Source organism: Acinonyx jubatus, chromosome E3, assembly GCF_027475565.1.
Source record: "Acinonyx jubatus isolate Ajub_Pintada_27869175 chromosome E3, VMU_Ajub_asm_v1.0, whole genome shotgun sequence".
Lineage (NCBI taxonomy): Eukaryota > Metazoa > Chordata > Mammalia > Carnivora > Felidae > Acinonyx > Acinonyx jubatus.
In genome coordinates this window covers 37,176,539-37,191,787 of record NC_069398.1, presented here as the reverse complement: position 1 = coordinate 37,191,787, position 15,249 = coordinate 37,176,539, and the positions used below count along the sequence as shown (strand labels likewise).

The following is a 15,249-nucleotide window of genomic DNA, read 5'->3' as shown; positions in this document are numbered from 1 at the left end:
TGTGGGACACCTGACCACACACCCTGAGCAGTGGCAGCCGGGAGCCCTGGGGTGAAGCCACCCCTCCAACCGTTCCTCTGCCGGCATACGACTCCATACACCGCGGGGACGCGCCGAGGGAGCGCGGGACCCACGAGGGGCCTCTGCCGCTCACAGGGACGCTGACCAGGCCCACTCTGGGCCTGGCCAGACCCAAGCTTTCCAACAACCCTAGAGTGAGGGTCCATGAGGGCAGTCGCCTAGGTCCGGAAAGTGCACCGGGAGCTGGTGAATGAGCGAATGCTCAGCCCCTTTCCAGGAGGAGGACACTCAGGTGGTCCCAGGTACCCACCCCGGGCCGCGCCCTCCCCGCCGCAGCGCCCCGTGCGCCCTGTGGGGCGCGCGCGCGCCCGGATCTGGGGCGCGCACCCCGCCCCTAAGCGCGGCCAGCTGCGGCCTCCCAGTGTGGGCGGGGCGTCCGGGCCCGAGGGGCTCCCCGCGCACGCGCACTGGCGGCCCCGCGATGGCGGCGCCCGAGGAGACGCTGAGGAGGCGGAAGGCGGGGAACTCGGGCCCCGAGCCTGAGACTCCGCCGGAGTCAGGGCGCGACCCCACAGGCTGCCCGGCCCGCCTCCGCACGGGCACTTTCTGGCTGACCAGGATCGTGCTCCTGAGAGCCCTCGCTTTCATTTACTGTGAGTCCGCGGAGCTCGGGGCTGCGGTCACTGTTGCCCCTGTGCGCACGCGCCTACACCTCCACCGCCCCAGGACGCCCCCGGCCCCGGGACGGTGCCCCCCGCTTCCCTCCCCCCGGGACGGCCCTCCCCTGACACCCTTCCCCCCGGCCTGCCTTCCCTGGACACCCCTCCCCCCGGGGCACCCCTCCCCAGGACGGCCCTCCCCTGACACCCCACCCCTGGGCCGCCTTCCCTGGACACCCCTCCCCCCCCACCCTTTCCCCGAGATGTCCCTCCCCTGAAGCCCCTGCCCTGAAACCCCTCCCCCACGGGACGCTCCTTCCCTGACGCGCCCCCCCCCCCCCCCCGCCGGGGCTGCCTTCCCTTGACACCCCTCTGCCTGGGACACTCCTCCCCTTGGGACGCTCCTCCCCTGACACCCCTCCCTCCTGGACACCCCTCCCGCGAGACGCCCCTCCCCTGAGACGTCCCTCCCTTGATACCCCTCCTGTCTGGGACACCTCTCCCCAGAGATGTGCCTTCCCTGACACCCCTCTGCCTGGGACACCCTTCCCCACAGGACGCTCCTTACCCAGACCGCCTTCCCTTGACACCCCTCCCTTGACACTCTTGCCTCCTCCGGGACACTCCTCCTCCCCTGACACCCCTCCCCTCCCATACCCCTCCCCTGGGTCACCCCCTCCTCCAGGACGCTGCTCCCCTGACACCCCTTACTCTGACACTCTTCACCCCAGGACGGTTCCCCCCCCCCCGACCCCGATGCCTTGCTCCTCTGGGACACCTCTCCCCACGGGAGGCTCTTTCCCCCGACACCCCTCTCCCTGGGACGCTCCCCAGGCCCCCAGGACGCTCCTCTCCCCCACGCAGCTCCCACAGGCATCCCTTCACACGGAGCTCCTCCTCCACACCCCTCCTCCCAGCCGGATTGGGTGAGGTCCGATGGGGTGGAGTTGAAGGAGCAAGAGTGCTGGCAAGTGAGTTCTTACCTGGTCTCCCTTGACCTCTATCCGCACCGGGACCTGGGTTCCCCAGTTAGCCTGGGCAGTGTTGGGGGGCGCCCACTCCCAGGAGATGGGCCGAGGGGTGCCCCCGCAGAGCTCCCGCCCACTAGCTGTGCCGGCCCAGTCACCTGACCTCAGTGTTTCCCATGCTGTGCCCCCCACTCAGGAGCCGCACCTAGGCCCCAGGCAGTCCCTGCACAGCCGAGGAGGTGGTGCTGGGCCCGAGGCCTCACTTCTGCTCCCGTGGCTTCGGGGAGGCCTCTGTACCGTGGCAGGTGAAGCCTGAGCCTCCGCCTCACCTGCGGGGTTTGGGAAGATCCACATTTGACCGGGCCCAGAACTGCCCAGCCCTCAGCAGTCCCGCCCCAGGCGCCGAGCACACCTCCCTGCCCCGTCCCCATACCCAGAAGGGGCACAAGCCCTCTGAGCCTGCGGGCAGTGGAGGAGTCTACACGGGGAGATAGATGCAGGATGAGCCCACACTCAGGTTCTCAAACCAGTGTGGGTGTGGGGGGAGAACGGTGGAGACGGGGAGTCCCAGACTGAGATGGCCCGGCTGAGCAGACCGGCTCTCTTCCAGGGGGATCCAGAGGGTGCTGGTCCCTGGCCTGGCCCGCCTCCACTGCGCCATGGGCTCTGAGCATCTCGCTCTTCCTTCCCACGGAAGGAACACTGGGGAGTGGGGTGCGCCCTAGGAGGACGAGTCTGGGTTTCCCGTCTCTCGGGGCACAGTGGTGACCCAACACCCTGGGGCGATTTGTGGACCGTGGGGTCGCCAGTGTGCGCGTTCAGCCACGCCTTCCTCTCTTTTGAGTTACTATAAAAATAGTTCTTGCTGGCGCTGCTTTATCCTCTACAGGATTAAACAGTCCTTCTGTGTGTTCGAGCTGTCACTTAGCAGAAAGTGGAGATGCTGTTACCCGAGGAAGCTTTAATAGACGTTTAAAAGGGGGCCTGTAACGGTGGGAAAACCCTGGTGGCTTCGCTGGCAGGGAGCACAGCTTGAGAGCACCAGCTCAGGCTTTCAGATGAGCGGGGCTGCCTTTGATCTCTGTTGGCAGGTCTGTCTTGCAGCGCGAGCGAGGCGGTTCCGAGCTACTGGGTCAGGCCGACGTTTTAAGCCTGGTGCCGAGCACACACCCTCTGGCTTTGACAGAGGCATTTCCCCCCCATCTTTTCTCTTATTTGGGGTAGGATCAGTGTTTTTCAGCCGTATGAAGGAACTGGTTTCCCATCTTGCAGGGACGAGGTTCCGTGGCTGAAATGGCCCCGGGCAAGCGGGCACCCATCCCGCACTGGTCTTTTTCCAGAAGGTTTCGGTAAAGTTTCCGAAGTCCCAGGGTTTTTCACGATGCCGGTTGCCATGGGGGGCTGTCCGCACACTTCACTTGACGCTGAGTTTTATAATAGCTCTTGGGGACCACTGACCCGCCACAAGGCTAAGTGACTGACCCCTGTCCTGCGCTTCACCCTCTGCACGTTGACGAGAGTGCGTACCGCAGGTCGTTAGGCCACCTGTGAGCTTGCGGGAAGGACACTGTTTTGTTTCTGCTTCTATCCTGTTTCACAGGATTTCCTTGACTCTTTGCCGATTGTCTCTGTCATTGCTTTTTGTCCCCGTGGGATATTTTTCCAGCTGTGTCCCCCTCCCTTCCCCCCATCCCCCGCTGCTTCCAGCCCCTTGGTGTGGACACTCAGGATACCAGCCACCCACCCAAGAGGCCCCCGACTCTCTCCTGGTTGTGTTCCCAATTTTTCAGATCTCATATCACCGTCTTTTTTCTTTGTAGTCTCTCTTTTTTGCTGGAATTTACCCCAAACTTTTCAAGAAAGGATTTGGAGGTGAATTTTCTGTGTTTTTCGTACACCCATGGGAATTACTCATTTGCCTGGCTCTGTGATTCCCAGTCAAAGCAAGTTTTCTCAGAACTTTTTGGATTGATGATGAGAAGTCTTCACATAGTCTGACCCCTGCTCTTTCCCAGATGCCTAACGGGAAACACTTTCATTCTTTCTCCTGACACGCTTCTGGGCTCGAGTGCGTGGGGGTTTTCCCTCACAGGCAGTTCTGACACGGTCTCACCCGGCATTATGCAGACCCCCGGGCTGAGGGCCCAGTCCCACGAGACCACCCCCTCTTCCGATGCCAGTCACAAATCCAGGCTGTCACCTGTGCTTCTGATCCACCAGCTCTAAGTCGGGGTTCTCACCGCCCCCCCTTCTCAGCCTCCATAATTTGCTAGAACGGCTCACAGAACTCAGGGAAACCCTCACTCATGTTTACTGGTCCATCGTCAAGGTTACGACTCTCGGGAACAGGGCTGGAAGAGGCACACAGGGCAAGGGGTGGGGAAGGGGCTCGGAGCCTCCAGGCCCTGCGGGGGGGAGGGGGGCACCACCCTCCCATCACCTCCGTGTGTCCTTTCACCTGCCCGGAGGCTCCCGAGCCCCTTCCCTTGGGGATCTTTGTGGCGGCCCCGTGACACAGGTGTGGTTGATGAGATCATCAGTCCTGGGTGATCAGCTCGGTCTCCTACCTGCTAATCACAGGTTGGGTCCCCCGGCCACCAGCCCCCAAGCCCCAAGGGTCACCTGGTTGGTGGGAACCCAGGTCAGGTTGAAAGGGGCTTGTCATACACAACAGCAGACGCTCCTCTCGGTCCCCGCACTTGGAAAGTTCCCGGCCCCGGGACCAAGGCCAAATCAGCATTTCTTCCTCCCCGGCAGCATCTGAGTAACTTGTGTTTTCCTCTGGAAGTTTTTAGAGTCTCTGCTGCCTTGCCATCTTCACTCTGGGTCCTTGTGATTTATCGGCGTATCTGCATGAGTGTCCCTTGCTCATTCTTTCTCAGGGGACTCTGTGCTCATTCGTTCTGAGACTCCTGCCCTAGTTCTGGGCTGGTCCTCTGACCCTGCCCAGTCTGCTGCCTCTAGGCCCACGTCTGTCTGAACATCCCAGTGGGTTTCAAACGTGCCCCGTTCAGGGACCCCTGCCCCATGAAGCCTCCCCACTTGGCTGGAGAAGCTGCTTCACGAAGCTACGTGAGGGTGTAACGGAGAAGATGTGAACGCCCTGGCCAGCTGAGCGTCCAGAGGGGGCTCTGAGTGCCGGGCACAGGGGACTGTCACTTGTGACCAGACAGCACACCTCCTTAGTTCCACACCCTTACCGGGGAGTCCCTGGAATGACATGTCTTTGAAAATCCTGCTTCTAAAGGGTCTCAAGGCTGGTTTTTGGTCCAACTCTAATTCCTGCTTTTGCTTTACCCACTTCATGCTTGTCGTGAACGTGTGGGCACTTGCTTTGTCGGCTTCCCTTACTTCGGTTATATGAGGTAGAGCTCTCCTCTTGCCCCCGAACAACTCCTTGAGCACCGTGAGGCGCGTCGGAACTGCACTTTCTAAAACCAGTAGCGGGGCGCCTGGCAGACCCGGTCGGTTGAGCATACGACTCTTGATTTCGCCTCCGGTCGTGGTCCCAGGGTCATGGGATGGAGCCCCACATCCGGCTCCACACTGATCAGAGAGCCTGCTTGGGATTCTCTCGCTCTCTCTGCCCCTCCCCCGCTCACACTGTCTCTTTAAAATAAGAAATAAATAAAGGCAGTAGCTTGTTGCGCTCCTTATCGGGATGCTTGAGGCCTCACCTGGGCTCTAGCAGCACGGCCGGCTCCCGGGAGCAGGCTGGATGGAGGCAGCGAGGCCGGCACGTGCATCGTGCTTCCAGAACTCTTAGCTGTTCTTTGGAAATTTCGAGGAAGGAAAACGGAACCAAAAGAAATCCCTCATCATTTTGTGTTGTTCCAAGATTTCACTCTTTCTGAGAGATCACGGAAGCGAGCTCTTCTCTGTCCTCCAGGCCGCTCAGATTCTAACGAGATGCTCGCTTGACTTTACAATGTTCTCTGTGAAACGCCTCCAGGTTGTTTCAGACGCAGGTACCGCCACCGTTTCTGAGCTGTCTACGGCTCCCGCCTGTCAAGAAAAAGCCCTGGGTGTTCCTGTGCCAAGACCCGCAGTGTGACCACAGTCATTAAGAACCAGCCAGCGGAGAATGGCGTTTGGGGGGATGGTTCTGCTATAATCTTCTAGAGATTTATCTGAATGGCAGAGAAAATTTTTTCTTTTTGTTTTTTAAAGAAAACATTTGAAGACATGCTTGATAATGCATATTTAGGTAGTCTGGTCACTTCTAGATCATTCTCTTGGTTACCCTCCCCACCCTAGGGGATGGGGCGCTGTCTTCTGCCTTCCTGGGTTGGGGGTGGGAGGCTGACTCCTGCCTTCCTGGGCTGCAGTGGGGGGTGACTAAGCCTTTCTAGGTTCACTTGGTTGGTTTAGCTTTGAGATGTTATGGTATTTTGAAATTTTAGCTTCTTTCTACTTAGCCATTTCTGTAACAGGAGCGGAAATTGAAATAGGTTTCCTTTTCTGAAATATTAATCCAAGTTATGTTCATTGTTTCCTGATAGGTAAGGTAGGAATTTTCCTATGCTTCTTGCTTAGAATTGCTTTTTAAAACTAATTGGTGAGACCAGGGGCACCTGGTGGCTCAGTCGATACAGCATCTGACTCTTGGTGTTGGGGTTGTGAATTTGAGCCCCACGTTGGGCATAAAGATTACTTAAAAAAAAAAAAAAGAAATTCTAAAGCTCATTGGTGAGCCCAGATTGTTTTCCTTCGTGGCAGTGGAGTGTGAATTGTGGTTCCTGGGAGGAAGCATGTGCCTCTGCTAATTAGGCCCCTCTGTAGAGGAGCCCCAGTGTTCTGGAACGGGCCGGGGAAGAGATGGGGGGGAGCAGGGGCCCGGGCTCCACCTGGGGGAGCACCGGTGAATGTGGCCTCGAGGGTCCGGGGCATGTGGACTGGGCGGCTCCTGCCCTGGGTGGAGGCAGGTGAGGGAGAAGAGAGCTGGTGTGCTCTCTGTGGCTGGAGGTGGCGGGCCTTTGTCCTCAGGTGACTTTGGCCCCTTCCACCACCAGCGCCCCACCCTGCCGGCCCCCGGCCTGTCGGGGGTCAGGACTCCCTTCTTTTCCCACCGCGGTGAGCCACATAGAGCGGGTTTTCAAGACAATTAAAGAAAGACAACTATTAAGCCTACTCCAGACTTTATTGGGGTTTCCCACCAGAGCCCTCCAGTCCCAGGGCCCCTCCTGGGCCACACTGCACACCCCGCCTCGTCTGCTTTGTCCCCTGGGGTCTGTGGCAGTCTCCCGGCCTTTCCTGACTTTTCGTGGCCTTGACAGTTCTGAGCAGTTCTGGTCACTTATTTGGTAGTGTCCCTCACGCTGGGTTGATCTGGTGTTTCTCGTGATGAGACGGGTCATGGGGGGGAGGTGCCCTTCTCGTCACCAGATCGGGTGTCTGAGTCCTCACGACTCCCCGCAGGTGATGCTGACCTGGATCGCCTGGTGAAGGTGTGTTTCCGGGTGTGTCCTGTGTCGGGTGCATTTTCCCGTCCCTTCTCTGTCCTCTGGAAGCCGGTCTCTGGGCCGGGTGACCCCAGGGGAGGGAGACCCCAGCCCCCCCAGCAGCCCCGCCAGCGCCTGTCCATGTATCATTTGGAGCTCCTCCATTGGGAAGGATTCTGTCTCCTCTCCTCACGTTAGGTGCGCTTCGGGTTACGGGCGCAGGCTGTTCCTGATCGCGGCTTCGGTTTGTCCGGCTCTGGCGGCGCCGATGGTCCCGCGTGCCTCACGTGTGTCCCTGTGCCCCGTTCCCGGCGCGCCGGGACCGACCGCTGCTGCCGGCCCCTGTCTGTTCCCGGCCCGACAACCAGCCGTTTCTCCAGTTGTGGTTTCTTCACCGGAGAGTGGCGTTGGGAGCCGGGAGTGCTGTCACTAGAGCGGTGCTGCTGCTTCCGGAAGGAGCAGGTCAGGTGTGCACGTGGTCACGCGCATCCGGCCGGTTCCTTGCGCGTGCGTCTCAATCTCCGCGGAGGGTGACGTGTATCGGCGCCGGGGGCTCGGATGCCGGCCCGGTTCGGTTCGCGGGGCCCGGGCGCCCCTGCTTCCTCGTTCCTCTGAGCTTCCTCGTCCCCTGCTGTGAGGTCCGGGCCACCACCCGCCTGGCGGATCTGTTTTCTCAGCTCTGCGCACCTGCGAAGCGGTTTCGCAATTGCTCTCCTCCGTGAGAAAAACCGACCACACGCCGGTGTTCACAGACCGTTCCTTTGCCTTCTGTCCCCACGGTTTTTGCTCAGCATCTTTTCCAGAGTTCCTTAGGGCAGCCTTCCTCCCCCCTCCCCGCCGTGCACTCAGCATCGCGGAGTCCCGGTCATTTGGCAGGGTCTGCGTTCCGTCCTGGCGCCCCCTGCCCTCCAGGCCGTCTCGTTTCGCTAGTTTGTAAACATTAAAGTTCATTTTCTGTGACACACGGTTCTCTGGGTTTTGACAAATGCACGCTTATCCGTCACCCCGGGCCTGGACGTTCGTCTCCCCCAGACGCCCCTGTGCGCGCAGGCCGCTGCCTCGGCCACCGGCCCCTGGGGCATCGCTGTCGTCCGCGGTCTGCCCTGCAGTTCTGCCTTTGCTAGAGTCCGCGGGATTCCACGGGATGTGGCCCTGGGCCCTGGATTCTGGTACTTTGCAAAGGGCGCTTCCACTCCGCCCGAGCGGCTGGGGGAGCCGGCGGCTCCCCGTCTTCCCTGCCGTGTTGCTCCGTAGCACACGGGACTCGCACACGGGACGTGCCGCACCCGTTCCCGCGTTCTGACGCCGGGGGTGGGGGTCTCCGCTCTTTCCCACGGTGGCAGTTATGAACCCAGCTCCTGTGTGCTCTGCCCGGGTGCGGGTTTTGTGTCGACAGATGTCTTTAGTTCATGTGGGCGAGCACGTAAGGATATAATTCCTGGGTCCTGTGCTCTGTCCGGCTTTATAAGAAACTGCCAGCATCACCCAGAGTGGCTGCACCCAGCTTCCCTTCTGCCCAGCAGCGGACGTCCGTTGTTCTGGATGCTCCGGAGCATTTGGCATTTTCAGTGTTTGGGCTTTGGCTGTCCCGGTAGGTGAGGGGTGATGTTGCATTGTGGCTTTAACAGGCGTTTCCCCCAATAAATGATACTGAGCATCTTTTCTGTGTTTATTTACCATCTGTGTATCTTACTTGTGTGAAACGGGTGACTTCAGTGTCCACATTCTTTGCCCAGTTTAAAAATTGGGTTGTTTGTTTCCATATTGTTGAGTTTTAACGGTACTTTAAATATTCTGGATACAAGTCCTTTATCAGGTGCTTTATGCGCTTTGTACATGTTTTCCCAACCTGTGGCCTGTCTTTTTGTTCTCTTTACAGTATCATTTACAGAGTGGAAGGCTTTCATTTGACAAGGTAGCGTACCTGCGGTTTCCTTTCATGGGTCACGCTTCTGGTGTTGTGTCCGAAACCCCCTTGCCACACCCAAGCCACAGATTACATCTAGTCTGGGGTCTTTTGTGAGTAGATTTTTGTTCCAAGCGTGAGACGTGCGTCCAGGTTCGTGCTCTTGCGCGTGGTCAAGCATTCATTCCAGCACCATCTGTCGAAAAGACCGTCTCTCTCCATTAAACACTCTTTGCACCTTCGTCAAAAATCAGCCGGCTGGATCTGTGTGGGTCTGTGCCTGGACCCCCGGTCCTGTTCCGTTGACTCTGTGTCTCTCCTTTTGCCAGTACCACACTGTCTTGGCTGCTGTAGCTTTGCAGTAACTCTTGAAATTGGGTACTAGGAGTCCTCCAATTTTGCGCTTTCTCAGAACTCTTCTGGCAATTCCAGGTCCTTTGCTTTTCCATATTCATTTGAGAATCAGCTCGTCAATATCCACAGAAGAGCTTGCTGGGTATTCTGACTGCGAGTGCATTGAATCTGTAGCTCGGGCTGGAGGGAAGTGGCATCCTCGTAATGCTGAATCTTTCAATCCACGAACACGATGTCTCTCTCCATTTTTTTAAACCTTTGATTCCTTTCATCAATTTTTGTTTGAATCTGTATACAGATTCTGCATGTATTTCGTTAGAGTTATAGCTGTGCACTTTTTTAGGGTTCCTTGCTATTCATTGTAACTAAAAAAATTCAGATTACGGTTCATTGCTGACATATGGGAATACACCTGACTTTTATGTATGGTCCTTGTATTCTGTGACTCTGATAAACTCATCCATTAGGTCCAAGAGGGTTTTTTTTGGTATATTTTTTGAAATCTTCTGGGGCGCCTGGGTGGCTCAGCTGGTTGGGCGACTGACTTCGGCTCGGGTCATGATCTCACGGTTTGTGAGTTTGAGCCCTGCGTCGGCTCTGTGCTGACAGCTCAGAGCCCGGAGCCTGCTTCGAATTCTGTGTCTCCCCCTCTCTCTACCCCTCCCCTGCTCACGCTCTTTGTGTCTCTGTCTCTCAATAATAAATAAACGTTAAAAATTAAAAAAAAAATCTTCTACGTAGACAATCGTATCAAGCGTTAATGGAGACAGTTTTCTTTCTTTCTTTCCAGTCTACGACTTTGACTTCTTTTCCTTGCCTCACCGTATGAACTAGGACTTCCTCCACACCATTGAGAAGGGTAGTGAGATATCCGTGTTTTGTTCCAGACCCTCAGGGGAAAGCGCTGAAGCACCCGTCGCCAAGTCTGGTTTTGGCTGTCGGTTTGTCGTAGCCGCTGTGTAAGCTGATGAGGTTCCCTTCTGTTCCTGCTGTGCTCCAAGTTTCTATCGTGAGTGGATGCTGAATTTTGTCACGTGCTTTTTTGTGTGTCTGTTGATGTTATCGCATGGTTTTTCTTCTTTAGTCTGTTCGTGCAGGGAATCACACTGATTGATATTCTGAGTATTGAACTCGTGTTGCATTTCTGGCCTGCAGTTGTGATTTACTACCCGTGTTTCTTCTTTTGTTTTCCTCCTGCTTGTTTTGTGTATAATTTGCTTTTGTTTTTTTTGATAAAGTAGAACTTTAGATTTGAGACCTATCTTTCTTTTTTCTTTTTTTTTTTAATTTATTATTTATTTTGAGACAGAGCATGTGTGTGTACATACACGTGTGCAGGAGAGGGACAGAGAGAGAGCAAGAGAGAGAGTCCCGAGCATGCTCTGCGCTGTCAGCACAGAGCCTGACACGGGGCTCGATCCCACCAACTGCGAGATCAAGACCTGAGCTGAGATCAAGAGTCGGACACGTAACTGACCGTGCCACCCAGGTGCCCCAAGACTTTCTGTCTTTCTGACATGAGCACTTTACTGTAAATTTCCCTTGAAGTGGTGCTTCCAGGGCATCCTGCAAGTTTTTATATGTTGTCTTTTCAAATTTCATTCAATTAAAAAATCTTATAATTTTGGGGAATGCAAGCTGGTGCAGCCACTCTGGAAAACAGTGTGGAGGCTCCTCGAAAAACTAAAAATAGAACTACCCTATGACCCAGCAATGGCACTACTAGGCGTTTATCCAAGGGATACAGGTGTGCTGTTTCGAAGGGACACATGCACCCCCATGTTTATGGCAGCACGATCGACAACAGCCAAAGTATGGAAAGAGCCCAAATGTCCAGCGATGGATGAATGGAAAAGAAGATGTGGAATATATACACGATGGAGTATTACTCAGCAATCAAAAAGAATGAAATCTGGCCATTTGCAGCTACGTGGATGGAACTGGAGGGTATTATGCTCAGTGAAATTAGTCAGAGAGAGACAAAAATCATAGGACTTCACTCCTATGAGGACTTTAAGAGACAAAACAGAGGAACATAAGGGAAGGGAAACAAAAATCATATAAAAACAGGGAGGGGGACAAAACAAAAGAGACTCATAAATATGGAGAACAAACAGAGGGTTCCTGGAGGGGCTGTGGGAAGGGGGATGGGCTAAATGCAGAAGGGGCACTAAGGAATCTACTCCTGAAATCACTGTTGCACTATATGCTGACTAATTTGGATGTAAATTAAAAAAAAATAAAATAAATCTTATAATTTTGTTTGTGTGGGTTTTTTTTTAATGTTTATTTTTGAAGGAGAGAAAGACAGAGCGTGAGTGGGGGAGAGGCAGAGAGAGGGAGGCACAGAATCTGAAACAGTCTCCAGGCTCTGAGCTGTCAGCTCAGAGCTCGACACAGGGCTCAAACTCATGAACCGTGAGATCATAACCTGAGCCAAAGTCAGATGCTCAACCAACGGAGCCACCCAGGTGCCCCTTGCTTGTGCTTTTAAAACCTCCGTTTAGAGGTGTGTGGTATAATATCCAAAAATTAGGGTGGGTTTCCAGATAACATCCTGTGGCTGACTGCTAGTTTAATTCTGTCTGTGCTGGAAACATGTTTTTTTGAGTTTAGCTCTTTTCTTTATGTTTTATCTGCTTCATGGCTCACAGCGTGGAGTGTCTTAGTGAATGTTCCACATATACTTGAAAATAATACCTATTTTGCTATTGGGTAGAGTGTTCTAAAGATGTCACATTGGCGTGTCTTGCTTTTTTATACATATAGCGATCAGTATGTGTTAGGTCAAGTCGATGAATACATGTATAGAGTATACACTTGTATGTAGTAAGTAAGGGCAGTTTAAGCACGTAAGTTTTGTTGGTAGGTTCACGCACATCTAATCCTGTTGTGTCCACGTGTTGACCCTTTATCATCTGCAATGTCCTTTTTTGTCCCTCGTATTATTGTTTTTACGTTTCTTGTCTGATGTTGATACAGCCATGAGCTCTCTTTTGATTAATGTTTTTGTGATGTATCTTTTTTGTGCTTTTACTTTTAAACTACGTACGTGTTTATATTGAAAGTGGATTTCTTGGAGGAGCCTGGGTGGCTCGGTCGGTTAAGTGTCCAACTTCAGCTCAGGTCGTGATCTGGTGGCTCTCAGGAGCCCTGTGTCAGGTTCCGTGCTGACAGTGGGGAGCCTGCTTCCGATTCTGCGTCTCCCCCTCTCATTCTGTCTCTCTCTCTCTCTCTCAAAATTAAACACTTAAAAAAATTAAAGTGGATTTCTTGTAGCTAGCATAGATTTAGGTCCTGCTTTTTTCTCCAGTCTGACAATTTCTGTCTTTACTGCTGAGTTTAGAATACTCTCATTTAGAGTGACAGATTAAAATCTACCGTGGGCCTAGTTGTTTTCTATTTGGTTCTTCTGTTGTTTCTTTTTTTTTTTTCTCATTTCCTGCCTTCTCTTTGGTTAATTGAGCATCTTCTAGGATTCCATTTTTGTATCTGTACTGACTCATTATGTAGAATTGTTTACAATTTTATTTGCCGTCCCACGGGACTTAATCTGAGTCTCCAAGTACTAGAATACCACTTTCTGTGTGGCGCACGTCCCTGCGAGTGTGCTCCCGGGGTCTCCTGGCCTTCGTGCTGTTTCCTCCTTACTTCCCTTCAGACGCTTTAGCTGATTGCTGCTGGTTTTGCCGTAGACTAGGGTCGCATGCGGTTCCAACCTGAACGTGACACCGGGAGCCTTAGCCAGTGTGTGCAAAACCGGCAACTAAGCCACCGCCACCGCCGTGCTCCGTTCTCCCCCTCGGTCTCACCCCTGCCCTGTGACGCAGGGCCGCTGTGCTCCGGTCTCACCCCTGCCCCGTGACGCGGTGGTCCTCACCCTGGACATTCAGCACTGTGGAGCTTTTTACAGAGTGCAGCTCGTGTCGGGGGTCCACGGGTCCCGTGGTGTCTGCGTGGAACTGCTCTGTGGCCACCTGTGACCCGGCTCTCTCCCCTTCGCCTTCCCGTGTGCAGGCGGGGGTGCCGTGCTCCCTCCCCTGTCCCGTGGCGTCTCCGTGCAGACGCTCAAGTCCAGAGGATGCGAACGTGCTCTTGTAGGAGCGGGGCTTGTCGGAAACCAGCGGTTTGAACACGGTGCTCGTGACTTACACGTGAGCCATAGCATGAGCTCCAGGCCCAGGGTGGTCCGGACGCGTGTGATGACCACACACGCGGAGTGCAGTCTGGGGCCGCTAACCGGCCACTCGCCTGGGGCGAGTCTCGTGCACGCGCTACCACAGGTGCAAGGAGATGCAGCCCACGCGCGCTTGCGTACCTTTCGCGCGTTCCGTGGCTTCTCCAGACCGGACCTTCCGGCATGGCCCCCGGGATTGTGAGAAATGCTCAGACCCCTCGCATCCCTGCTTTGATCCCAAGCCGCTGCCCAGACCCGGCATCGTCTCCCCGCCCGGCCGCGCCCCCTCCCCCCGGTGTCCACACGCAGCCATGCTCCTGCTCACGGTCCTTTGCCCTGTTCCTTCCAGTCGTGGCGTTCCTGGTGGCTCTGCACCAGAACAAGCAGCTGATCGGCGACCGCGGCCTGCTGCCCTGCCGGGCGTACCTGGAGAGCGTCCGGCGGTACTTCCGGGGCCGGGGAGGCTGGGAGGCCGTGAGCTACGCGCCCACCGTGCTCTGGCTGCTGGACTGGTCGCACATGAACGCCAACCTGGACGCCCTCGCCCTCCTCGGATTGGGCGTCTCGTCTTTCGTCCTGGTCACCGGCTGTGCCAACGTGGTGCTCATGGCCACTCTCTGGGTCCTCTACACGTCCCTGGTCAACGTGGGACAGATCTGGTAAGTCAGAAGCCCTGGAGTCCCGCAGGCCAGCCGTGCCCCAGCGCGGCATCCTGGGGATGTCACGGGCCGGGGAGCAAGCCAGCCTCCCGGCAGCTGGGGAGACAGAGCAAGATTTCTTCTCACATGAGTGCAGGGGAGCATCACCATTCCAATTAGGCGGGAGCAGAGACTGCTGGTTGCCAGTCAGTCACATTCCCAGGGCCTTTCTTCTCCGGGAATAATCACGAGTCTGTTGGGAGTGGCACGGCCACCCCAGAGACCCTGATGTCAGCCTCCTGCAGCCTGGCGTCCTGTGGATGGAGGGAGGGTCTCCATGTGGGCTTCTGGGAGTGCTCTGGGGGCGGGGGGCGGGGGGGGGGGTCTAGACTTGGAAGCTGTTTCTTTTCCTGCTCTTCCAGCTTCTTCCTTGTTCAGGAGGAACCATTACCAGCTAGTGCCGGGAGCCACAATGAGGCTGGCCCCGCTGAGGGGTCGGGGGAGCGGGCTCCCGGGCCAAGCGGTTGGAGGGACAGCGGAGCCCCACAGAGGCGGGAAGGCTGGGGAGGGCCGGCGGGAACCAAGAGGCTGTGTCCCAGGGCGGCCCGTGGTCCGGGAAAGGCTGACTGAAGTTGAGTGGCCCCAGGGCACCGAGGGGTGTCTGAGCAGGTCAGAGGGATCCCCCTCGTCTTTCCGGTGCTGGGCCTGAGAGGAAGGGAAGACTCGCCTAGCAGAGGAAAACCAGAGCTTTCTGAGAAGTGCCAGGGCAGAGCGTCGGTGTCTGTGTGCACGCGTGGGAGAGAGGGAGGGTATCGGTGCAGACGTACAGGAAGCAGACACGGAGCGTTGGTGTCTGTGTAGACCTGCCTGAATTAGACGTGGACATCCGCGTCTGTGTGGACATGGAGGGGGTGAAGAGCTTCTGGGGCATCTGTTGCGGTGTTCTGAGCGAGGAGTCGTCTGTCCTCTGGGCGAAGAGTGTAGTCCGGTGGCCCAGCCATCTTTGCGGCGCTGGCCCAGGACGGAAAAGCTTGTGCGGTCTTCCCAGGGTTGGGTTCTAACCCAGACAGTCTGCTCCTGTGCCC

At 56.0% G+C, this 15,249-nt stretch overlaps 1 protein-coding gene across 2 annotated transcripts in view; it reads left to right on the top strand.

The window, feature by feature from the left end:
- Positions 1–454: 454 nt before the first annotated feature.
- LMF1 (lipase maturation factor 1) overlaps positions 455–15,249 on the top strand; it is an 86,878-nt gene continuing 72,083 nt past the window's right edge. For both annotated transcript variants that reach the window (XM_027043680.2, XM_027043681.2), the window contains exons 1-2: positions 455–674; positions 13,876–14,185. In XM_027043680.2, the coding sequence (XP_026899481.1) occupies positions 503–674; positions 13,876–14,185 (482 nt within the window). In that variant the 5' untranslated portion in view covers positions 455–502. The remainder of the gene's footprint in view (positions 675–13,875; positions 14,186–15,249) is intronic.